This window comes from Mobula hypostoma, chromosome 21 (genome assembly GCF_963921235.1).
Source record: "Mobula hypostoma chromosome 21, sMobHyp1.1, whole genome shotgun sequence".
Lineage (NCBI taxonomy): Eukaryota > Metazoa > Chordata > Chondrichthyes > Myliobatiformes > Myliobatidae > Mobula > Mobula hypostoma.
Window position 1 is genome coordinate 49,750,948 of NC_086117.1, and position 26,088 is coordinate 49,777,035.

The following is a 26,088-nucleotide window of genomic DNA, read 5'->3' on the forward strand; positions in this document are numbered from 1 at the left end:
GAAATAAGAACTCCAAAGAAGCTTTAGAGAAGGTAGAAAACCTGTGCCAACCAATTAGTGGGTGTGTTCAACTATAGTCAAAAGTTCCCACCTGCCCCAAAAGGGCAACAATCATACCAGTACCCAAGGTTTTTTCCTATATTATCATGTATTGCATTGTATTGTTGCTGCAAAGTTAACAAATCTCATGACAGATGCAGGTGATATTAAACCTGATTCTGATAATAGGAAGCAGGGTATGGTGGGATGATGTTTTTCTGACTGGAAGTCAATGACCAGTGGATCACAAAGTTCACTAGAGGTCATGGATTAAGGCAGAAAAGTGAAAAGTTTAACAGGAACACGAGGGAAAATTTCTTCAGACAGTCATGAGAGTGTGGAATGAGCTGCCAGTGCAATTGGTGCATGCGGGCTCGATTTCAACATTTAAGAGTAGTTTGGATAGGTACATGGATGGCAGGGGTATGGAGGGCTATGGTCCGGGTGCAGGTCGATGAGGCTAGGCCATTTAAATGGTTCTGCATGGACGAGATAGGCCAAAAGGCCTGTTCCTGTACTGTACTTTCCTATGCCTCAATGTTCCATATCTTCTGGTGCCACATACACACACCAACCCTTTGGTCCCTTTACCTGGTTACTCTCCTTTTCCTTCACTTTATAAGTGTGTAAGGGGTTTCTTCTTTTATGTTACTGCAAAGGCTCATAAAAAGGCTTGTTATGTTATAATAAAAATGGTTTTTCTGTAATAATAACTGCGATGTAAGGAGTTCTCTCTCTCTCTCTGCTTGTTTGGGTTATATTATTGATAACAGAGGGAACAAACCAAAGCGTGTCCATGTTATTCTTTTTGTGGGTGATATTCTGTCTCATATGGCTGGGAACCGTGTGGTTTGGCGGGCTTTTCAGGAGGAGACCTGGAGAAGAAGGACGTACTGGACACGCTCTGGTTGACTATTGTGGTTGGTCCTGAGCAGCGAGTCAAGGGGGTCAGAGGAGATTAGCCTGGTGGAAAGAGGACCCTGTTAATTCAGCTCCAACGGTTGTGCATGAAGTGGTTGAACTCTGATAAGATTGGCACCTTTTACTTTTCCTTTTATATTGTATTTCTATTAATTACATAGTTCCAGTAAGATTTATAAAGTGTAATCTGTAAATCGTACATTGCGTGCTGTCTGATATTTGATGTGTGAGTTTGTACCAGGTGGCATTACACAGTAACTACGCAAACCATGAGGCGCGGTTGGGCGACGGGCGGGGATTCCCCTAGATAATCACGAGCCGACAGACCTGAGCATTACAAGTGTATTAAGAGCAAGAGGATAACCAGGACAGCATAATTTTAAGGAGGCTGGAGCAAAGTATAAGGGAGGATATCAGAGGTAAGTTCTTTTTTCTGCAAAAGTGGTGAAACACTCTACCGGGGTGGTGGTAGAGGCAGACGATAGCACTAATAATGTGATCACTCGAGTCGAGTATGATGCTCTCCTAAGGGGTGGTCTCTTGGTGGGTCCTCAGGTGTCTGCAGAAGCCAATCTGAAATCTTCATATTCTGGTGCATCTGGGCAAGAGTAAGTGGTGGCTGTGGTTAGTGGTTGGGTCTTTTGGTTGTTCAGACTCTTCTTCTGCAGTTACCACTTATTCTCTGCAGCACAGTGGAGATCATTCTCATATAGCACAGCTACTTCTTGAACAGATTACCTCGGGTGTATCTATTGAGTGCAATGTCTTCTTAGTTTTCAGATGTAATGTTGAATTTCTTCAGACTGATTTTAATGTTGTCTTTGAAGTGTTTTCTTTGCCCAACAGGGGCTCAATGACCTTCCTTCAACTGGAAGTAAAGGATCTATTCACAAAAAGGATCAGATTGCAAAACCCTAGAAGATAGTAAAAACTGTAGAGAGAATCACTAGTGTCTCCCTTCCCCCTTATTTGTGACATTTACAGGGAGTATTGTATAGGAAGGGCTCGAAGCATTGTTGAGGACCTATACCACCCATCCCACAATTTCTTTGACCCACTACCGTCAGGAAGAAAGGTACAGGAGAATCAGATTACTACAGCCAGGCTGAGTAACAGCTTTTTTCCCCAGGCTATGAGAACATGAATACCCTGCCACCACTGAGTTCTTGCCACTAGGACAACAAGCTGTTTACTGTACCTGGTTACCTATGCTGCTCACTTTACTTGCATTTTGAATTATATTTTATTTACTGATTTGTGGTAATATTTTGTTTTATTTGCTACATGTGATATATGAATTGTGGGTGCACCGTGGTTTGAAGGAACGTTGTTTCGTTTACTTGCATACATATACAGTCAGATGACAATGAATTTTAACTTAAGCTGTTTGGGGAGATGTGAGTTTGGCTTCCAGATGACATGACCTATCCACTGGAGTTGGTGTTGCTTTATTGTGGTGGAAATGCTGATCATGTTGGCCTGCTCCAGTATGCTGGTGCTAATGCGTCTGTTGTTCCAGGTGATCCTCAAAATTCTTTGGTGGCATTGTTCCAGGACTTTAAGATGCCTACTGTAAGGATTCCATGTTTATAGCTCCATACAGTAATGTAGGAAAGATGACCGCTCTATAATCCAGAAGTTTTGTTTGGACCTTTAGAACTGGTCTTCAAAGATCTTTTTCCTTAATCCTGCATAGCACTACTCAGGCAGTGGTAGATCTGAGTCGACGTCTGCTTTTGAGAGAATGCTACAAAGGTAAGGAAAGCGGTCTACATTTTTAAGGGTGATATTGTCAAATTTTATGGAGGGCTGGATACATTGCTGGTTGAGCAGTGACTGATATAGAAACTGTCTTCATTATATTCAAAAGAAAACCCAGTGCCCGATATGTTTGGGCAAAGGCAATCAGGGCTTTGAGTTTTGTTTTGAATACAATAAAGACACAGATACTTTGGAGATCTTCTTCAGAGTGTGCTGCGATGGCATTGTCATCTGCATACTGAAGTTCCATGATAGTGGTGGTGCTGATCTTGTTCTTGGCCTTGAAGCTGTAGACGTCGAGAAGCCTGTTGTCATTCTATATGTGATTGGGATTCCCTCAGGCAGGTCTTGGCCAATGAAGTGAAGGAGGGCAGTGATAAAGGTGGCAAAAGGGGCACAATTATATAGCCCTGTTGGACTGCCTTGACAGTGAAGAGTTCTGATTCAGCACCACTATTGCTGAGTACTGCGGCTGGTATGCAGTAGTCTCAATATTCCTAAGTACTCGTCAGGCAGCCGTGTTTTGATAGCATATGCCTGAGAACTTGGTCTCCTGTATCAAATGTCTTTGTCAAATCTATGAAAGCCAAGTACAAAGGCTTCCTTTGTTCACACATTTTTCCTATAACTGGCATGCTGTGAAGATCATGTTTGCAGTACCCCTAGATTGGCAGAAAGCACATTGCGATTCAGGAAGTATTTCTTCAGATAGCAGAAGGAGTTAGTTGACAAGGATATCTGCAAGAACTTTCCCTGTTACTGACAAGATGGAGAAGCCTCTGGAACTGCTACGATCTGCCTCATCTCCTTTCTTGAATATGGTTACTATTAGAGCATCCCAGTGAACTGAAGACAGTTGTTCCCTTTCCCAGACCTTCAGAAACAGGGAATGTGGTCCACCTTCCTTGAGGATCTCCGCGGGGATCCTGTCACAACCGGTAGCTTTTTACTTTGCAGGCTCCAGACAGCATCATGGGGGTTTCCCCAAGTCTTCTTTCACCAGTATCTGAAGAATTTAGTTAGTACCCTTTGGTTCAACAGTGGTTATTAAGTTCTTGAAAGTGCTCTCTCCTTCGATTGCTGTTATCCTTCTGATCCTTTGGCAACTTCTTCCCATCCTTTGAACCTTGGTTTAATCAGCTTTTGCAGTTCACCAAGAATTCTTTAGCTCCCTCTCCCTCTGCTGCACACTTGCCTTGGCTCTGAAGTAAGCTTCTCCTTTAGCCTTGCTGCCGATGTCATTCTGTCAGGCACAAAAGGCCTTCCCTTTCTTGAAGATAACTTGTTCCATCTCAATGTCATTATCATCAAACCAATTCTGGACTTGTACCCAAGGATGCTTTTGCAGGTATTGAGGATGGTGGATTTGAATAGAACCCTTCCTTTCCTCTGGTACCCTTCCAACAGTAGAAGTCCCAATTGACCCTGACACTGAAGTCCCCTAAGAGAATTATCTTTCTTCCTTGGGTATGCTTGACAGTGTTGCATCAAGGCAAACACTGAGGCTTCCTTTGCATATCTACATGGGTCCAGAGTTAATTGCCATCTGATTGTTGGCAAGCACCAAGCACCATAGGACGTTCACTGATCCCCACGGGAAGCTCAGAGAGTTGACTGGTATGCTGGTTCTTTGTTGCAAACCCAACACCATTGATCCTGGGCTTGTCAGCTGCCTTCCCTTCCCAGAAAAAGGTACAACCACCCTTCTCCTCCTTCAGTTGTCCTTCATCTACCAGATGGACTTCTCCGAGGATTATCACATTGTCATGATGGAGAGATTTCTGAGTTCCTGAGATCTCGAAAGCAATATTGTCAGGAGTTTGGTTCCTGATAGGGTCACCCATGGTGGTAAGCTCCCGGGGGAGGCTCCAGACAAAGAGTGATCCGACCAAGACTTCAATGGTGGAGCTGGCAGAAGGTGATGGACACATCACATCACAAAGACAGAGGAAGGCTGCAGCAGTGAAGGGCTCCCAATCATCTTGTATTCCATACCTTTGAACCCTGACCCCAAGCTGTCAAGGCTATCTGTGCTTTAGCCTCTCCACTTTAAACAAAGTCACACATAGATGTTCTCCATTAAGGGAGTCTACCATAACATCCTGGATTAAGTCCCATGGAAATCAGCAAGTGGTGCAGAGGGGCAGGACTGTGAGGTCTGAAAGCCCCCAGTCACGAGCTGGCACATTGGGCAGTGGGCATTTGATTCTGTCACTGGACTCTTGGACTGAGGCAGAAAGAGCCCTTGGCCAGCTGCACCCTCGAATGAGCAGCCCTATTTAGTATTCACTCTGCTCACCCCACTCTGGGAAGGCATTGGAAATGGTACCTTAAAAATAACCTGTTTAAAACCTCCTGACTGCATTACTATGTCCAGAGGGATCACCATACAAGGTCAGAAACAAAGAAGCATGACAGTCTGATAGACAGTGATTGACCAGAGAGAAAAACTGCAATCACTGCCAAAGGACTTAGGAGATGGTAGAGGCAGACATATTAGGGGCATTCAAAAAACTCTTAGATAGGTACATGGATGACAGAAAAAAAAATATAAGGCTATATATGCAGAAGGGAAGGGTTAAGATTGATCCTGGAATAGGTTAAAAGGTTGGCACAATATCTGGACTGAAGGGCTTGTAGTGTGCTGTAATGTTCTATGTTACCAGCCCGTGGTACTTCATGGCCCTATTTGCACTCATTCCTTTTTAAGCAGTGCATTACACTGTGAAGAGCTTCCCATTTTCAGTGCTCCACAACTACTATATGCCTTCTTTTTCTTTATTAAACCATTGGTATTCCCTGACAAGCAGGGTTCCCTGGACTTGCCACCTTCATCCTTACAGCAACACGTCGGCCTTGAATTCTATTTCATTTTTGAAAGACTCCCACTTCCCTTTACCTGCAAGTAGCTGCTCTCTGTCTATGCTTGCAAGGTCCTGTTTAATGATACTGCAATAAGTCTTTCCCCAATTCAGACTCAATTCATGGTAGACCCCAAGTTATGAGCCACCCTATCCATTTCCTGAACCATGTTGAAACTTACCAAGTTCTGGTCAGTATTGCCCAAAGGATTACCCATATTCTGGGTTTTATCTACTTGCCAAGCTTCACTCCCCGGAATTAGGTCTAGCACCACTCCACCTCTAGTCAGACTATCTACGTACCAAGACAAAAACAGTTCTCCTGGATGCACATTAGGAATTTCAGCCTGTTTAATCCTTTCACACAAAGGTGATCCCAATTAATAAGGGAGAAGATGAAATCTTCTGTTACAACCTGTTCTTCTTAGCCCTCTGATTTGCCAGTATATCTTGTTGATGTCTATAGTAGACCCCCAACAAAATTACACCATCTTTTCTGGTTTTAAGCTCTATACATTGTCTCATCTGAAGAGCCTTTTAGGTCATCCTCCCTCACCAATGAAGTGACAGACAATGATAACCAGTATTGAACTCTCCCTCCTCTTTTACATTAACCTGTCACCATTTGAAACTTCTACATTACATAATGTTGAGTCATCATGTTTCAGTCATTGCAAAAATATCACATTCCAATGTACTGATCAATGCTCTAAGTTAGTCTCTCTTACCAGTCACTTTGCATTAAACTAGATGCTATTTAGCCTTCCAGTCCTCCCATGTGATTTATCACACCCATGCTTGCTCTGCCTACTTGACTGAAGTTCTTTCTCTTCCAAATGGAAATGTGACCCACCCCCAACTTTACATGTACTCTGCATCCCATAGCCTTACCAAACTTGCTTAAAAGCTGTCCACAGCATTAAGTATTTTTATTTTAGCAATACAGCAAGGAATAGGTCCTTTCGGTCCCTCCAATCACACCACTCTAGTAAACCTCACAATCCCATTTACCTCTAACTTAATCATGGGACAATTTACAATGACCATGTAACCTATCGGGTAGGCCTTTGGACTGTGGAGGAAACCGGAGCACCTGGGGAAAACCCATGTATTCCACGGGAAGGACGTACAGAGACACCTTACAGAATGGCGCCAGAACTGAACTACAAATTCTGGAACAGCCCAAGCTGCAAAATGTTACGCAAAGTGCTACGCTATTGTGGCGCCCACGTTATTACACTGTCCTAACAGGAACTTCCACTTTACCTGATTCCATTCTGTACCACACGATTTTTACATGTCCTCCAACATCCACAGGCATGATTACACTCGAAGATGAGTGGTGGTTCCAGCATATTGAATTCTGGAAGAAGCCGCCCATCCTTAAAATACAAATCATGACAACTGTCAGATCCACTGCATTGAGAAACTCTGTAAAACTGAGAAGAACATTAACTGCTTAAAACACCTTTTATATTCCACTCAATAAGGACCAGGATACTGTGATTAGAAAGATCAGTAAAAAATACATTTTATTTTAAAGCACCAATTACCAATTCCTCTTGATCTGCAGTTTTTCTAGATTTTAAAAATATCCAACCAAACTCTCCAAATACTGTATGCAGGACCGTATTTCTTCTCGCCCATGTCATTAATACCAATATGGGCCATGATGTTTGGCTGTTGACCCTCCCCTTTTAGAATGCTTACTGCCACTGAGACATCCTTGAACCTGGCATCTGGGAGACGACACTAGAATCTCACACATATCCAAAAATGTCTGTTTATCCACCTGACTATTGCCCCTCTCACAACTGTACGTCTATACTGTTCTCAAAACGATCACTCCTGTTGTACCTAGCTCTGCTTTTATTGCATGCTGGTCCCACTGAATCAGTAAACCTTACCATGCTCCCTCTCCCTAACTCTTGAATGTATTATTTTGTACCTCTCATACCATCTTCAAAAGTATTTTGTGTGTGTTTCTGCCAGTAAGATAACTGCTTAACTTTAAGAAGTTTGTTTACTAAGTTGAATGCTCCAAGTTATTCAACTGAAGCAACTGCCTCATGGTGAAAAGGTAACTTTAATTAAATTCCTTTGTAGCATTGAGAATTACACTGCGTCTTCCATTTACCTTTTAGAGAAACCATGCTCTACTCTGAGGGATTCTACAGACTGGGGAAAAAGAAAATCAGTTTTCATTGCTGAAGTTATCTTGCTTACCTGGCTATACCAGCAACGTATACTTAGTTGGCCACACATGCAGGCACTGGAAGAGCAGTCATCATCACAAAAACAGTACTGTACATTGAAATGAGACAACTGGTTAGAAAGATTTCAACAGGGAAAATAAATGCATTAAAAATGAAATCCTTATGTATTAGAATTCCTTAATGAGATAAGATGAAAACATTTTAACTGTTTTAACTCAAATCTTTCTCATAGACATTTCATTATCTATTAAAAGGTACCATGCATCTGGTAAAAAGTTAGTTAGGCTATTGGATTTTGCATTTGATTTTTTTAAATTTTACATATTTACTAATTAAGTTAATCTGGAAAATTCTATTACATTGCATCACGTATTTCAATCACTTCTTCCTCGGACAGTTGGTTCAAATATAGCCTCAGTTCTAATTAACTTTGTCCACAATAATCTACCTTTGCAGATCCATGACAACACTGATGTGAGTGACTACCACACAGTCCTTATGGAGATGAGGTCACCCTCCACTCTATGTGGCAGTACAATAATGCTCAATGAGACAAACAGACATGATAGTTCAAACCTAGCCATCTAGATAGGAGGCTCTGTGGATCACCAAGAGCAGCAGAAATATATTTCACTAACTTTTAGCTTCACAACCCAACATATCCCTCATTCTACTTTCAAACTAAACAACTGACAGTCATTCACTGAGAAATACAGAAAATATCACACCAGAAGTGGCATCTAAAACTACAATGAAAAACTTTGTGTATGCTAAACATCAAAAATAGCAGCGAGCAAACAGAGCTAATCAACCCCAAATCAATGAATCAGTCCAAAGCTCTATAGGCCTACTGTTTCTCATCCGGAATTGTGATCAACAATTAAATAGCTCATGGAAGAAGACTAAAGGATATCTGGATCCAGCATACAAGTGAAAGTTGTGTTCCACCAGAAATGCTCAGTGGATGATACACTTTAGTTTCTCCTGAGATCCCCAACATCATGTTCATATTTCACCAATTTATTTCAATACACTCTTCAATCTGTAATTTAAAGGTGTGCTACACACAGAAACCTGCGTACAACTCTAGTAAACACAATAGTAAAAATAAACAGATGGAAATTTGTCACAGCAGCTTCAAATAACCATCATTTTCAAATAATATTATTTTACAATTATATTTCCAAAAACATTACATAGGAGTAAACATCACCAAAAACCCGTCCTGATCCAACCACGTTGACACCATGGCCAAGAAAGGTCATCAGCTCACCTTTCTCAGGAATCTAAAGAAATTTTGCATGCCCCCTTTGAACATAATTTTCATTTATTCACCATAAAAAGCAACCTAGCCAGATATATCAACAATTTGGTATGGCATTTGCTTTGCCCATGGCTACAAAAAACTGCAGACAATCGTCAATACAGCTCAGCACATTATGGAAACCAGCTATGGACTCTTTCTATACTTATTTCTGCTCTGGTAAAACAGCAAAATAATGAAAAACCACAGCCAGTACAAGCATTCTCTTTACTTTCTCCTCTAATCAGGCAGAAAATACAAAAACCTTAAAGCATGTACCACCAGGGTCAAGACAGCTTCTATCCCACTGATTTAACTCTATTGAATCATTTCCCAGTATGTTAAAATGGACTCTTGACTTCACAATCTACCTCATTAAGACCTTGAAATAGATTGTATACTTGCAGCATACATTCTTTATAACTCTAATACTTCATTAGTCATATGGTTGTACAGTACAGACACAATCCCTTCAGCCCATCTAGCCAAACTGTCATTCAGTTTATTCCCTTTGACCCACACCTGAATCATAGCCCTCCATACTCCTCTCAACCATGCACACAACACTCCAAATATGGCTCAACAAAACCTTATACAACTTCAAATGTAGCGGTTAGCGCAACGCTATTACAGCTTGGGCGTTGGAGATCAGATTACAATCCCAGTGCCCTCTGTGAGAAGTCTGTACTTCCTCCCTATGGAATGTGTGGGTTTTCTCCGTGTGGTCTGGTTTCTTCCCGTAGTTAAAAGACGTACTGGTCATTGTAAATTGTGATTAAATCGGGAGGTGTCTGGGCGGCGTGGCTCGAAGGCCCTATTCCAGGCTATATCGCTAAATAAATAAATGTACCATCCCAACTCCTGTGCTCAATACTTTGAATTATGAAGCCCAATGTGCCAAAATCTCTCTTTCAACTCCATCTTCCTGTGACATTACTTTCAAGGCATTATGGTGGCTCTGTATTCCGAGATCCCTCTGTTCTATCACATTCTTCAGTGCCCTATCATTCATTGTGTACACTCTTATTATTTGACCCTGTACTATTTGACTGCACCATTGTAATGAATCAATCTGTTTGAATAGTATGCAAAACAAGTTTTCCCACTGTAACTTAGTATACATAATAATAAAACAATTTACTATTAGCCACGAATCTTTGGGTGACCTCTACCATAGGATGACACTTAATTTTCTGTAATTGTTATAATCCACTTCTGAAAATATTTTGAATATCAATTTCTAGTGCACTTGCTACCCAAAAGTTTTGCTTAAGAATACAAATCCTAGAACTCGCTACTAGCTATTCCACCATGAACTGACTTATCATGCCAGTGTGAAAATGCCTTCCAAAAGAAAATAAAAGACTAGAATTTTATCTTGAAAAATCTTTAAATCCACTGCACAGCTATGCATGATGCAGGAAAAGAGGTAATAAAATTTTCCCATAACAATTAATAATTAATGTGAAATGTATGAAAAAGATTGTTCATCTCTGCAATGGAGGTGGTTCTACAGACATTAAGAGCATAAAAGCAAAATAATGTTCAAACAGTGGACTGGAGAACGAAGGACCTATATATGTTTTTGTTTCAGACTGCTTGGAGTACAGGTTTCCCCCACCATCTGAAGGTAAAGCGTTCCTATGAAACGGTTCATAAACCGAAATGTTGTAAAGCGAAGAAGCAATTACCATTTATTTATATGGGAAAATTATGTGAGCGTTCGCAGACTGAAAAATAACCTACCAAATCATGCCAAATAACACATAAAACCCAAAATAACAGTAACATATAGTAAAAGCAGGAATGATATGATAAATACACAGCCTATATAAAGTAGAAATACTTTTGCACAATCATTGCTGAACTGTTCTCCGTAGCGAAAATCTCACGCAAACGCCGTCGGCAGAAAATCTCACGCAAGCGCTGTTGGCGAAAACACGGCGCAAGCGCTCTCCAGTAACCTTTAATCTATGAAGCTGCCAAATCATACCAAATAACACGTAAAAATACACAGCTGAGATAAAGTAGAAATAATGTATGTACAGTGTAGTATCACTTACCGGAATCGGGACAGCGCCGAGCACACTGATGGTGGTGTGTTAGGCTGAGTCGTCGCAGGTTGGGTGGTGCAGTGGCCCCCACCCTCCGGGCCACCAACCGATACATTGCCGCGAAGCACGCAGGGGTGCAGCAGTAGCTGGGAGGCACACAGCACATCTTTAAGAAAAAAGCCGAAATAAACATGCTAATTAATTAGGTGCCGCCCGACACGTAATTGTCGGCCCAGATCAGTGCCGATTTCCGACTGCGTCGTCTCTGATCTGGGCCGACATTTACGTGTGGGGTGACACCTAATTAATTAGCATGTTTATTTCGGCTTTTTTCTTAAAGATGTGCTGTGTGCCTCCCAGCTACTGCTGCATTCTCCGCAAATTGGTACAGTATCTGTCCGCGGCCTGGGTGTTGGGGTGGTGGGACACTGGGGTGTCATCTCGTCGTCTGTTTCCATTAGAGCAGGTAGCTCATCTTCTCCTATGACTGCCCGCCTCGATGTCGAAGGATGAGGTTCATTGCCTGCTGTGGCTGATGTGGAAGGCTTGCTTGACTGCTGAGTCTCGCTCATTTTTCTATCATACAGTTCTTTGTAAGGACTCAAACCATCTTGCAAATATCCCCTAAACCTACGTACCCTTTCAAAATTAAGGTCGTACTTTATCATTACTCATTCGGTTTTGATCGTTATCCTTTCCTCTTCCAATTGCATCAGTTCTTCATCTATCAGTTCTTGGTCATGGGATGCCAAAACCTCTTTAACATCATCTTTGACAACTTCCACAAGCCAAACTCACTTTCTCCTTGCTTCGTTCACCACGATCGAAACGCATAATTATGTCTAGTTTTACGCTAAGTGTAACACCCTTATGAGCTCTTTCAGGCTTTTCCGACACCATAGAACTCATCTTGCAAACAACTGCTCACAGGCATGTGTATAAGCAATGCCGGCGAGAATGCCATTTCGAATCTGGGGGCCAGTGGTTGTTCGGGGCGCGCACTGCCTTTTATCGCGCGCTGAAAATTTTTTTCATAACAGTGAAAAAACCTTCTGAAAGCAAAAACAGGGTACTAATGTAGGTCTTTCGTAACAGTGAGGTTTCGTAAAGCCAACATTCGAAAAGCGGGGACACCTGTATTACAGTGTATCTTTGAAGAAATGATAATTCAAATTTGTGTTGATTTTATTAACAAATTGGTCTAAGGTAGTACCACTTTTGAATTAAAAAGTGATGAACATCTAAATCAAACAATAGCCGATCAACCTTTCTTCAAATGCATGGGAACTGAACATTCTTTAGCTGAGATAATAAAATCCAGCTCAAAACCTCTCTACCAGTCAAAAATGTGCAAATGCAGGTGAAGTGAAAAATTCATTGTTACTTATATTCCACGAAATATTATTTAAAGATTTAGCTTTCACCCAATTATTGTCTTTAGCAATTAAAGTCAGGTTTGCCTACAATTAATTAATAGAAAATAAGATTATTTTTATCCTTGTTCTGACATGATACTTGAAATCATTGCACAGCTAAGTAGTTAAGGCACCCAACGGCCACTCCTTTGCTTGCATCTTCGAAAGCAGTCCTATTTCCATCTTTCGAAGACCCTGACATGGAGTTACACGCTGACTACAATTCTTTGCGGGAATGGGACCCACTCTCGGCCGCTATTCGGCATGCCAAAGTCTCGGCCTAAGATTTCGGCACGGTTTCAGAAGCCTAGGATCTCAGTAACTGGAGACGAGCGCATCGAGGGTCGGTGTCGCCACAGGAGATCCGTGTGTCATTGGGGGAGTCAGAACATCTGCTGTGTGCCTGGGGACTCGGGATCCTTGCGACCTCCAGGCACAGAGCTCGAAAAAAGCGACATAACAGACTTTTAATATTGTAAACCAGCGAGTTGTTTGTTATCTCTCCCACTCATTGGAAAATGGAATGGAGTCACCTCTTTCTCCCTTATTAGGAGAGAGAGAGAGAGGGAGCCTGCAGCATGTCGAATTATCAAGTGAACAATGCAGTCTTTGGGGTAACTGCAAGTCTATGTCTTTGCTATTGCTTTGCTCACGCTTGAGTGCTGGTGGCGGGCACGCTTTATTTTTGTTGGTGGGGGAGGGGGACTGTTGCTCGCTGCCACTTACGCGCAAGAGGGAGGGGAGCTGGGAGGGGGGCTTTGGGGTTCTAACATTTAACTGCCATTCATTCTTTGGGGCACTCTGTTTTCGTAGATGGTTGCGAAGAAAAAGCATTTCAGGATGAATACTGTATACATTTGTCTGACGTTAAATGTACCTTTTGAACCTTTGAAAATCATTAATCAGCTAAACTTCAGAAAATTCAGGTTTGAAACGCAATCACATTTAGACAGATATAATAATGATCTTCAACAGTGCCAAATGTGATTTATAAAAAAAGTCATCTACCTTACATTTTTGCATATCAGGTAGCACCTTTGGAAAGTTCTGGAATGCGTGTGAGGAGTGTGAGGGTTATAGGTTGCAAGGAATTGTAGTGTTAGGGAGGGGGGCAGGGCAAAACCATGGAGAGATTAGGCGTTGCTTAATCTGTTCCCATGTGGGTCAAATTCAAAGTGATTAATAAGCAAGATTTGGCATGAGTGTATGAGCATCAGATTTCTTTTATGACCTCTAGTTTATGGGAGTTGTATAAAGAACCCCAAGCAGTAGTAATGATGTGGCCTAAAAATTGCAATGAAAGATGGAAAATGCATGCCGAAAGGGCAATGTCAAAATAGACATAGGGGACTTCAATATGCAGGTAGGGTGGGAAAATCAGATTGGTGCTGGATTACAGGAGGGGGAATTTCTATAGTGCCTGTGAGATGGCTTTTTAGAGCATTTCAGGTACACAGTAGGTCAAGTGGTATCTGTGGATGAAAAGGAATACTCAATGTTTCAGATCCTGATGCAGGGTTGCAATTTGAAATGTTGACTATCATATAGACGCTGCTTGACCTGTAAGTTCCTCTAGCCATATGTATTTTGCTACAAGCCGCCAATTAATTTATGCCTTTTAATATTCTCCTTTTTATTATTTTGTTTTTCCTAAATATTAGCTGTGTGTAAGAATCACAGGGCAAATTGTATTGTCCATCTTTTGTACCCCAAAACATTAAGTCAACTTCACACTATGACAGATGTCACACTTAAGCCAGTCTGGTTTATTTCCCAGTCGAGAAATCAAGCTCAGATGGGTTTTTATATACTGCAGGTAATGCAGATTTCTACCGAATTTCGTTCCATTGTTTGCCACGGTGGTAAATAAACAAGTTAGTGGCTGACATTCTAATACATTGTAATGAGGTTATATAATCCCACTATTACTTAGCATGTCTCAGAAATATAACATTTTAAATCAACATTGCAGAGATTCATCTTCCTTTGATCATACCTGCAGATGTGTGATGTTCCTGTCAATGTTCATTGGAGAGGTTACACAATTTTGGGAAACATATTTATAGTCATTTGGACAAGGTTCATCATCCACTCCATTGACGCATGGGATTGGTACAGGTTCATATCCTCTACCAATATCTCTGTTTTTGAGGATCAAAAAGCAATCGTTTTTACAAAAAGAACTCTAACTAATAAACAATGTGAACAATGAAAAGAAGTGAAAATACTACCTGGAGAAACAAGATGCAGAGGGCTCACACTCTGCCGAAAGATATGATGCAACAAATCACATAGCATTAACTTAAAATATCCAAGCAACACTTTTACACTTGCTGTCTATTCAGGTGATGACCTAACTAAAGCTTCATGCAACTGCACAATGATCTCCCAACTTTCATATACTTAAGACCATGACCTATGAAGAAAAATATGCCATAGTCTTCTCACCACCTTATCTACTTATGTTAGCAATTTCAGAGATCTATGGATTTGCACTCCAAGATTCCTTTGTACATGAATGCTCCCCAGGGTCCTGCAATTTATTGTAAGCTTCCATCTTAATTTTGATTTTTCAACGTGCAACACCTCACACTTGTCAAGATTAAGCTCCATTTCTTGGCCTACATTTCTAATTTGTCTATATCCTGCCAAATCCTTTAGCAACTTTCCTCTCTATGTACAGGTCCATCAATCTGTACTCTCTGCACACTTACTAATCAGTCCACCTACATTTTCACCCAGCTTAACACAAGGTTACAGTATCTGTAGACAACACACATAAAAGTTGCTGGTGAACACAGCAGGCCAGGCAGCATCTCTAGGAAGAGGTGCAGCCTGGCCTGCTGCGTTCACCAGCAACTTTTATGCGTGTTGCTTGAATTTCCAGCATCTGCAGAATTCCTGTTGTTTGAGTATCTGTAGACTCTTGTGCCTACATTTTCATCGAAACTAGTTATATCGATTTATCAAACAAAAGACCCAGTACTTACTTGGCCCTGCAAAACACAACTGGTCACAGACCTCCAGTCAGAATAACATCCCTTCACCATTATCCTGTCTAAGGTCGAGATACTTTTGAATCATATCTACCAAGTTTCCAAGATACCAATCTTCTGGATCAGCCTACCACAAGTGACCATAGCTTTACTGAAATTCATGTATACAGCATGTGATGTCTTACTCTCAATTATCATTGACAGCTCCTCAAAAAACTCAATTGAATTTGTAAGACATGACGTCTCCAACATGAACTGCATGATGTGCAAATCTACTGCTATGTAAGTGAACAGATTCAGTTGTAACAATGCTTCAATCAGTATATTACAACACAAAAATTACAATTTGAACCTAAACTTACACCTAAATGAGGCACATTCACTGCTGCTAAATGTTACACTGATTTTATAAATGTACATGTTAATACTGCAGTCATCCATAAGCAACAGATAGGTAATGTCCAGTAAAATGCAATTTCACTGAAAAATTAGACCTGACTTGCAATTGCTGTTCAAGTAATAAAACCATTAGCCCGTAAGGCACAGGAGCAGAATTAGGCATTTGGCCCATCGAGTCTGCTCTGCCGTTCAATTGTGACTAATTTATTCTCCCTCTTATCCACATTCTCCTGTCTTCTCTCTGTAACCTTTGATGCCCTTACTACTCAAGAGTTTATCATCTCCTGCTTTAAATATACCTAATGATGTGGCCTCTCCCACTACTGGAAACATTCTCTCCACATTCACTCTGTCTAGTCCTTTCAATATTTGGTGGGTTTCAATGAGATTCCCCCTCATTCCTTTAAACTTCAGTGAGTACAGACCCAGAGTTATTAAACACTCATCTTAATCCTTTTGTTTCTGGGATAGTTCTTGTAAACCTCCTCTGGACCCTCTCCAATGTTAGCATGACCTTTCTTAGATATGGGGCTCCAAAACTGCTCACAATACTCTAAATGTGGTCTGACCAATGCCTTATGAAATCTCAGCATAATTATGCTTGCTTTTATATTCTAGTCCTGTCAAAAAATGCTAATCTTGCATTTGCCCTGCAAGTTAACCTTTAGGGAATTCTGCACTAGGACTCCCAAATTCCTTGCCCTTCTAATTTCTGAATTCACTTCCCATTTAGAAAATAGTCTATACCTTTACTGCTACCAAAGTGCATGACGATACACTTTCCTATACTGTATTCCATTCTGCCACCTTTTGCCCATTCTCCTAATCTGTTCAAATTCTTCTGCAGATTCCCAAGCTCCTCAACACTATCTCCTCCACCTATCTTCATATCATCTGCAAACCTGGTCACAAAGCCATCAATTTCTTCATCCAAATCATTAACATATAGCATGAAAAGAAGCAGACCCAACACCAACCCTTGCGGGAACACCATCAGTCACTGGCAGCCAACCATAAAAGTCACCCTTTATTCCTATTCTTTGACTTCTACCAGTCTACCAGTCTTCTGTCCATGCTAATATCTTTCCTCTAATAGCATGGGCTCTTATTTTGTTTAGCAGCCTCACGTGTTGCACCTTGTCAAAGGCATCCTGAATATCCAAGTAAATAACATCCACTGATTCTCGTTCGTCTATCCTGCCTGTTATCTCCTTACTATTTAAATAAAATATTCAATGCAAGTACATACAATAGAGAATGCAATATCACAAATATTTACTTGTAATGTAATTAATGTATTTTGTAGGCTTTGTCCAAAATTCCAAGTTAAGAATTAATATAATATTGGTGGCAGTGCCCAAGACAAGATCAAATATGGTGGATGCATGCAGTGGCCTTTAATAAGATAAATGTACAGACGGTGTTCTTTCAAACAGGAAACTCAAATACATTCATACTAAAATATGTAAAGAAAATTACAAAAGAAATTTACTATATCATACCTACTAACTAGCTTCTCAACCTGGGTAAGCTTATTAGCCGATGCTTGCTTCAGTTTTTTGTTCACTTGCAATGCAACCCAGACTTGTGAATTCAGGCTTGAACATTCAAGTGGAGTCTCACCTTCCTTATTCTTAATGTTAACAGCAGCACCACGTGAAAGGAAAAGCCTAAATATGTACAATTACAAGCAGATTTATTGCCAGAATATCCTTGAAATACATTTCAATTGCAATTAAGTATATTTCCATGTAGAATTATTTATATAAAGCATCATTCTACAAGTATTACCCATGTTATCTAGTTACAAACCAATATCTATAAACCATATATAACCCTGAACTTGATTTCCCATAACTAGTTTGGTGCTTAACAAAATTTGGAGCTATTTCACCAGTTTAGAAAAAACTGACGTATAATATAAGGGGGCATCATTTTAAGGTGAATGGAGGAAAACATACAAGGGGTGATGTTAAAGGCAAATTCTTTACACAGAGAGTGTTGGGTACATGGAACGTTCTATCAGGGGTGATGGTAGAGGCAGATGCATTCGGGGTATTTAAGAGACTCTTCGATAAACACATGGATAATAAGAAAATGGAGGGCTATCTGGGAGGGTAGGGTCAGATTGATCTTAGAATAAGTTACGAGATCAGAACAACATTGTGGGCCAAAGAGACTGTACTGTGCTGTAACGTTCAATGTTCTACACTTTTTCAAAATGGGGTTTTTCTGCACCAGGAGTTGTAAAAGTACAGAACAGTGGCTCTAGTGATGAATGAGGCTTGGGAGTTACTCTTCAAATAACAACTTTTATTTTCTCCCCCCAACAGAAACCAGAGTTAATTTCGATGAAAATATTCCCAAAGGACTACAAAAACATAAACTTTGCACAGTGTAACTGTAAAGAATATTTTCCCTGAGTAGAAAAGAAAAAAAATTGGTTACTGTTAATGGTCTTAAGAAGTTATATTGTTATTCAATTGATCTTGTACTTCCAGAAAGGATTAGCTATGATATAATTTTAAAATTAAACAGCAAATTTTAATGTATTTGGGTAAGAATAAGTGAACGTAATGAAGTAAGGGCAGCTGCAAAGGAGATCAGATTTACTTCAAAAGGATATGATCTGCCAAAACAATATGTTCATACCTTAGTAGTCAAACTTCTGCAAGTTATCTGACAGCAATTGCAGTACTGGTGCACAATATTATTGCAGGGACTATAAGAATGATGATCAGAAAACACACAGAATTTGGAAGAATTGATTTTTGTCCGTCATGAAGCAAACTATCAACCAATGACAAGTGTACTGGGATCTTCCCCTATCCTGAATGCTGCAGTTACGTATGTTATGGGTGTGGGGGGTGTGGTCAGCTAGGTGTATACTGAAGGGGGCGACATGAAAATGTGCCACCGCTCTGGGCACGTACAGACAGTAAATTAACCTTGAATTCCTATCATACAGAAACTTGCTCCGATAATTTATGTCAATATTATCGAGTTCAGAATTCACAAATATTTATTACATATACCAGTCACACATAAAAGTATTTTAATACTTACACGACACATTCATAATGATTTTCCCTTGATGCGATATGTAGAGGAGAATCACCATGCATATTCACTGCGGTTAGATCACATTTTGCATTCAGGAATATTTCAGCAATATCCACACATCCTGAGAAAGCTGCCCAATGCAAACAAATATTCTCTTCCTGTGCATCAAAAATAGGAAGAGAACAATTTTAAAGCTTAAATTCTTTTTCAACTTCAAAGAAAGAAAACAAATTCCACAAATTCAATTATTTATCAACTTTTGGCAAAAAGTCTTAAACTGGTCCTACAAATATCATTTGAAGTTAAGTACTACCAACTTTAATATTCACAACACAAGTGCAAGGTCAATAATGTACTAGGTCCATTCAAAGTGATGAAAATAGTCTCTGAAGTTAAATAAACTCAGAAATGAGGTTACCTTTAAAAAAAGTTTTACGTGACAAATTATGGAGTGAGAGAGACAAAGTTCAGAATCAGAATTAACATTACCAACATACGTCATTAAATTTGTTAACTTTACGGCAGCAGTACAATGAAATATGATAAATAAATATAGAGAAAACAAAAAACTGAGTTACGTTAAGTGTGTGCATTTTAAACAGTTAAGTTAAAATAAGTAGAGCAAAATAACAGGAATAAAAAAGTAGTGTGGTAGTGTTCATAGGCTCAATGTCCATTTAGAAATCGGGAAGGCAGAGAAGAAGCTGTTTCTGAACTGCAGTGTGTGTGCATTCAGGCTTCCTTCCCGATGGTAAGAGGGCATGTCCTAACTGGTGGGGATCCTCAATGATGGACACCACCTTCCTAAGGCACTGCTCCCTGAAGATGGCTTGGGTGCTACAGAGTTTGCTAATTTAGAACCACCAAATATAGTGTGCTGCATTTATATTGAAATTCAATCTGATAACATTACCATTTCCAAAAAAAAAACACTAAATGAAGTAGTTCTATTCATTTCTAGCTGAAAAATGTATTCCAGATGTGAAAGGGTGCAAATATAAGGTAAGGTATGTTTACTGCTTTTAATATTTGAATTTGATGCAAGTTTTTACATCAAGTATTGTAAATATGAAGTATTTCATCACTTCATCATGAATATTCCTACCTTTGAGGGGGGTGGGGGAAGAAAAACTTATGATGATGCATTTCAGCCTTTAAGTCGGCTGGTGGCACAGTGAGATCAGCGCCGGGCTCGAGAACGGAGGTTCCCGAGTTCAATCCAGTAACAGACCGCCCCCATGCACGCTTTCCATCCGTGCCAGGTTGATGTCGAGCCCGCAACTCGGCCTCGTAGAATAATACTGCGAAATGTCTGTGTGAGGAGTGGCGTCCCACACAGCCTTCCGATTCGCGCCTTGTAAGGCATGAAAATGCCCGACGCTGGCCTCTCAGGCCTGAGTCGACATCATCATCGTCAGCTTTTATGTGCAGCTCTTGATTTTTAAGAGTCTTTGCAATATGTTTCACCTTCTACACATAAATACCAACTTTGACAAATGTTCAAAGTGACACTTGTTATTCCTACCAAGACTAAATAATTTAAATGCAAACTGCTTCATACAGACATCCAGAACAAAGAAAATGATCCTGCTAAAACAAAATAATTTTCAGCAGAATTTTATCCTGACAAGATGAACCAAATACACAATAAATCTTCCCTCACTTTGTCCAATAGGCCACACTGAGGGAAGAACTACAATTAAGGCATCAACAATATGGTCTAAACATCAGCACCTGAAGGTTTTGTGTCAATATAGACCAAATTCAATTCTAATGGATTGACTGCAAATATGGGGGAATAAAAAGCAGGCTATATTTCATCAAACCTATGCTAAACTGTAACCAAATCCGATAAATCAATGTGTGTTTGTTAAAATGTCTCAGCTAACTGCAGTCTGGCACCAGAAAAGTCATCACTATGAGCAAAGACCACGTTTTTTTTTAAATCAAAATACAATTAATAGTTTTATTTTGTTTTTCTTCACTTGTGCAACTTTAAACCAAAATTTAGGACACAACATAGCTAAAAAGCACATTAGAAACTCTCTTGTTTATGTTTCAAAATGTTAAAGTTTTTTTTTCAGATTTATCCCATTAAGTTTGTTTATGCATAAGAGATTAAGTAACTTACATTGTCCCTAATGTTGATATCAGCACCTTTTGACAGCAGCAGCTTTACAATATCTATATGCTTATATTCTGTGGCCCAAATCATGGATGTCCAACCGCCATCATCCTTTTCAAAAAAATAAAATTATAAGTAAATGCACAAGTGAAACAAGAACACAGGAAAGGAATAAAGAATGAACTCTGCCATCTACTGAGCATATCTAGCATTTCCAGTTTTTATTTCAAATTTTCAGCATCAGTATTAAACACATAGTAGAGAACTACAGCCTATATAGTTCATGCTAAACTGTTATTCTGCCCAGTCACATCAACTCGCACCTGAACTACACCCTCCATACCTCTCTTATCCATGCATTTACCCAAATCTTACATGTTATAATTGAACCTGCATCCACCACTTCCTCTTACACCACCCTAACACCCCGCTCAAGTTCCCCTTAAATATTTCACCTTTATCCTTAACCCATGACCTCTAGTTCTAGTCTCACCCAGCCTGAGTGGAAAAGGTCTGCTTGCATTTACCTCATCTATACCACTCAGTTTTGTATACCTCTCTCTCTACTCATTCTCCGATTTTCCATAGGGAAAAAATTTTAAAAAGTCCACCTTTTCCCTATATCTCAGGTTCTCAAATCACAGCAACAGCCATGTAAATTTTCTCTGTACCTTTTCAATCTTATTATGCACTTTAAATCACATGATATGGTACCAGGCTCAACATTAACCCCCTTTACACGTCCAGCTCTTGGCTCCATCCCTCCCCCTCCTGTCTTCTCCTATCATTTTGGATCTCCCCCTCCCCCTGTCAAATCTCTTACTAGCTCTTCCTTCAGTTAGTCCTGACGAAGGGTCTCAGCCCAAAACGTCGACTGTACCTCTTCCTAGAGATGCTGCCGGGCCTGCTGTGTTCACCAGCAACTTTGATGTGTGTTGCATTAATACCCTTTTATTTTTAGGGGGAAAAAAATCAGTATTTTTTGGAATTTTACACCTTTTATCCTCTCACTAGTTCACAGTTACTTCACTATGAGGTCTCTGGATTGAGAACAATTTAGTGCTAGCCCTTTATCTGTTTTACTGAATAATCTAGATGTAAAATGTAGTGGGGTAAATTCATTAGAGTTGACATCAATCCACAAATTCATAGACATTAAACAGATTCTTGATGTTTTATTGCATTATCTTTGAATTTCTTAAATAAACATTCAAGCAGGAAAAACTGCCTCAATTTCAGTTGAGTAACAGGTACTGTTCCTTTCCAATTAGTACAGAGCTAATGATGGAAGTACAAGGTATGATATTTGAGGTTGGCCATGTAATGCATCCAGCAAAGTACCCAATTAGCCTTCACAACCCTAGTAAAGCCGAGGAGAAGATAGTTGAGATGTGATAATACCTTTATGGAACACTTACTCATCTGACTCACCTGACAGTTTACATCAATTAATCCCGTGGACAGAAGATGTACAACCACATCATAATGTCCTTTCTTAGCTGCCAGATGAAGGCAAGTTGAACCTTCAACATCCTATAAAAGAGGATTATAACTGATGTTAAAAAGTATAGAAGAGCATAAAAATATGTAGTTAGATAAGTGGAGTTCTAACGACCATATTTTGACCTCATCAACATTCAGGAATGTGCAGAACAATTACCTCAAGCTAAAGTTTGAACTGTACAGATCCACAGAAGTCTGATTTGTCAAGACTAAGCCTCAGTTTCAAAGGGAAGAGTTCTCACATCACTAATTTGTTTCTCTGATACTACAAAACTAAGACAGATTTGAGCTTTGGGATCAAATCCATTGGCCACAAGCTTAGACAATCTAAAAATAATTCTCCACGATTTTAGAATAAATCAATAGATGCATTGTCAATTATCATTTAATCTAAATAAGAATATTCATATTTCGGGAATCATTTCCAATACAAAACCATAAACAGAAAATTAGCACCAGTTCTGATTCATAAACTCCATGCAGTGGGCAAGCCAAAAATTATTTTTTTGTTTAGACCTCTTGCTATGAAAAAAAAACACCGTTGGGAAATCATAGATTAAATACAAATGAGACATTTTCAATATGCCGACAAAGAAGTTTAATGTATTCAGTTTCTAAAAATAAAACCTTTACTCTAATTTTCTTCAGTTGACAACGATCATCAAACCAAGAACCTTGTTATTTAATACATGATGATTCCACATTAAACTCAATACTGAAATCGCTAAATGATCTCCAAGGTCAAAGAATAAAGAGCAGCAGTGGATAGGTGCCCCCTTTTAACAGACATTGTGCTTAAATATAACCCAAATTAACAGAATCAATTTCTTTTCTAATTTATTTCAAGAGTTATAATCATATAACTTTTGATAGTTTAAGCTTGTTGCCAATGTACTAGATCCCAATGCACAAGCTACCTTAGTTTTACAATCTTAGACAAACAAGTTAGTGAAGTCCAAATTCTCTCTTTGAAAGTGAGGATATTCTTGACAGATTTGTTTACACATCTGTGTCAAAGCTATCTGATAGTGAAACTGGCTATCCAGAATGAGACAGGGTTCCATTTTGCAATATCATTTGATGCCTAATGAAGTTTAGTATTTGTAGAGGTAAGTCTAATACAAACCATTCTCGGCTTTTTTTTTGAAATACTGTTTGGAGTTTTCCATCCTTCCTCTCATTTCCTGTGGGCTTCTAACTTCTAGTGGTTTCTAACAGCATTTCTGGTGTTCCAAACAAATTTGTATAGTTATTACTTAGATCATATAAGAATCACATTTGTAAATGTCGCATGTAGTGCTGTTTTCTATTTTTTAAAACAATGTAATTACTGGGATAATTTTTATCCTTTGTTTTCTTCAACTGAGCAGAACAGAACTACATAAAGCGATGTCATCCTGAAACTTGAGGTCAATAAACTTGGCCTAACATTAGTCTGGTACATGTTAAAATAATAACCTAAGATAACAAGAGGTAATGGCATTATATGTTCTAACAAAAGAATAGTCCCATATTGTCAGAGGGCACAGATTTATTTTTGTTAGCATTGTGGCATTAAAGTGTCTCCTGCAGATTCACTAATAATCAACTATACAGACAGTTGCAAGAAAAAGTTTGTGAACCCTTTTCAATTACCTGGTTTCCTGCATTAATTACTCATAAAATGTGGTCTGATCTTCACCTAAGTCACAATCATAGATGAACACAATCTGCCTAAAAATAAAATTGTACTTTTCATGTTTTCATTGAATACATTACTTTATCATTCATACAATAGTCCAGGCTGGAAAAAGTATCTGAACTCATGTATTTATTAACTGGTAGAATCTCCTATAGCAGCAATAACCTCCACCAAATGTTTCCTGTAGCTGCTGATCAGACTTGCACAATAGTGAGAAGGAAGTTTAGACCATTCCTCCATCCAAATTTGTTTTAGTTTATCAATATTTCTGGGATACATTACCTGAACAACCCTCTTCATGTCACAGCATCTCAACTGGGTTAAGGTCTGGCCTCTGGCTTGGCAATTTCAAAACACCAATTTTCTTCTTTTTAAACCATTCTGTAATTGATTTACTCTTGTGTTTTGGATCATTGTCTTGCTGCATTATCCAACATCTATTAAACTTCAGGTGACGGACTGCTACCATGACATTCTCCTATAAAATGTCTTGATACAATTTTGAATTCATTGTTCCCTCAATGATGGCAAGCTGTCGAACCCTAAGGCAGCAAAGCAGCCCCAAACCATGATGCTCCTTTCACCATGCTTCACAGTTGGATGAAGTTTTGGTGTTGGTGTACACTGCCCTTTTTCCTCCAATCGTAGTGGTGTTCATTTCATTTCTGTCTCATCTGTCCAATGCAACATTATCCCAGAAGCATAATGGAACATCCAGGTGGTCTTTTGCAAACTTGGGACGTGCAGCAATGTTTTTTTTTTGGAGAGCAGTGGTTTCCTCTGTGTTGTCCTTCCATGAACACTATTCTTTTTCAGTGCTTTTCTTATAGTGGACACATGAATACAGATTTTGGCAAGTTCTAGAGATTTCTGCACGTCTTTTGCTGTTACCCTTGAGCTCCTTGTCACCTCCTTCAGAAATGCATGCTGTGCTCTTGGTGTGATCTTCGCAGAACACCCACTCCTAGGTTCACATACTCTTTTTGAACCTAGACTGTGATTGTTTAAATGGTGTACTCAGTATTGATAAGAAGTACAATCGCTTGTGTTATTAGTTTAGGCAGATTGTGCGTGTCTATTATTGTGATTTAGATGAAGATCAGACCACAATACAATGGATTCCGGTTAATTAGACTATTGGTTAATCAGGGCAGCCACTTACTTGGGACAATTGGTAAAGAAGAAAAACTAATCAAGGAAATAGCCGGGATTCCCTTAGTTTACTTCCGACACTGCCATTTAATTGGGGCAAGAGACTGCTCGTTGCCAAACTGTTTCTAACTGGCATCAGTCACTTGCACTTGTGTGGCCGTTAGACAGTGCACTGTGCTTAGAGCAAACAGTTTATAAATAGCATCAGCTGCGTGTGTTTGTGTTAAAAAAAACTGTGATTTTTGTCACTGATAGTTGGCAAGAAATAAGCAGGAAGACAATTCAGAACTGTTTTTCTCACTGTTGTTTCAAGTACTCAGGCTTGAAGATGCTGGAAACAGCCAGGAGTGAAAATGAAACAATCTCACTACTTTAACAAGTTAGTAACTACAGAGAACTTGAAGGTATGCATAATCATCTTGAATGTTAAAATGAAAATGAAGATTTGGGGGATGCAATCATTGAAAGCATTCAATGAAGGCAGTCCATTGTCTACACTAAATGTCTCGGCTGATATTGATCAATTACAATCAATCAAAAGAACACTACAGTGTATACTGGATGAATTCGTCCATCGATAACTATTAGGAACGAATACA

The 26,088-nt window shown here is 39.5% G+C and overlaps 1 protein-coding gene across 6 annotated transcripts in view; it reads right to left on the reverse strand.

The window, feature by feature from the left end:
- LOC134359998 (histone-lysine N-methyltransferase EHMT1-like) overlaps positions 1 to 26,088 on the reverse strand; it is a 202,045-nt gene that overhangs the window by 23,504 nt on the left and 152,453 nt on the right. For all 6 annotated transcript variants that reach the window (XM_063073967.1, XM_063073969.1, XM_063073965.1 and 3 more), the window contains 7 exons: positions 22,585 to 22,686; positions 21,160 to 21,264; positions 19,032 to 19,186; positions 17,468 to 17,635; positions 14,567 to 14,711; positions 7,809 to 7,886; positions 6,849 to 6,964 (listed from right to left, as the gene is read on the reverse strand). In XM_063073967.1, the coding sequence (XP_062930037.1) occupies positions 6,849 to 6,964; positions 7,809 to 7,886; positions 14,567 to 14,711; positions 17,468 to 17,635; positions 19,032 to 19,186; positions 21,160 to 21,264; positions 22,585 to 22,686 (869 nt within the window). The remainder of the gene's footprint in view (positions 1 to 6,848; positions 6,965 to 7,808; positions 7,887 to 14,566; positions 14,712 to 17,467; positions 17,636 to 19,031; positions 19,187 to 21,159; positions 21,265 to 22,584; positions 22,687 to 26,088) is intronic.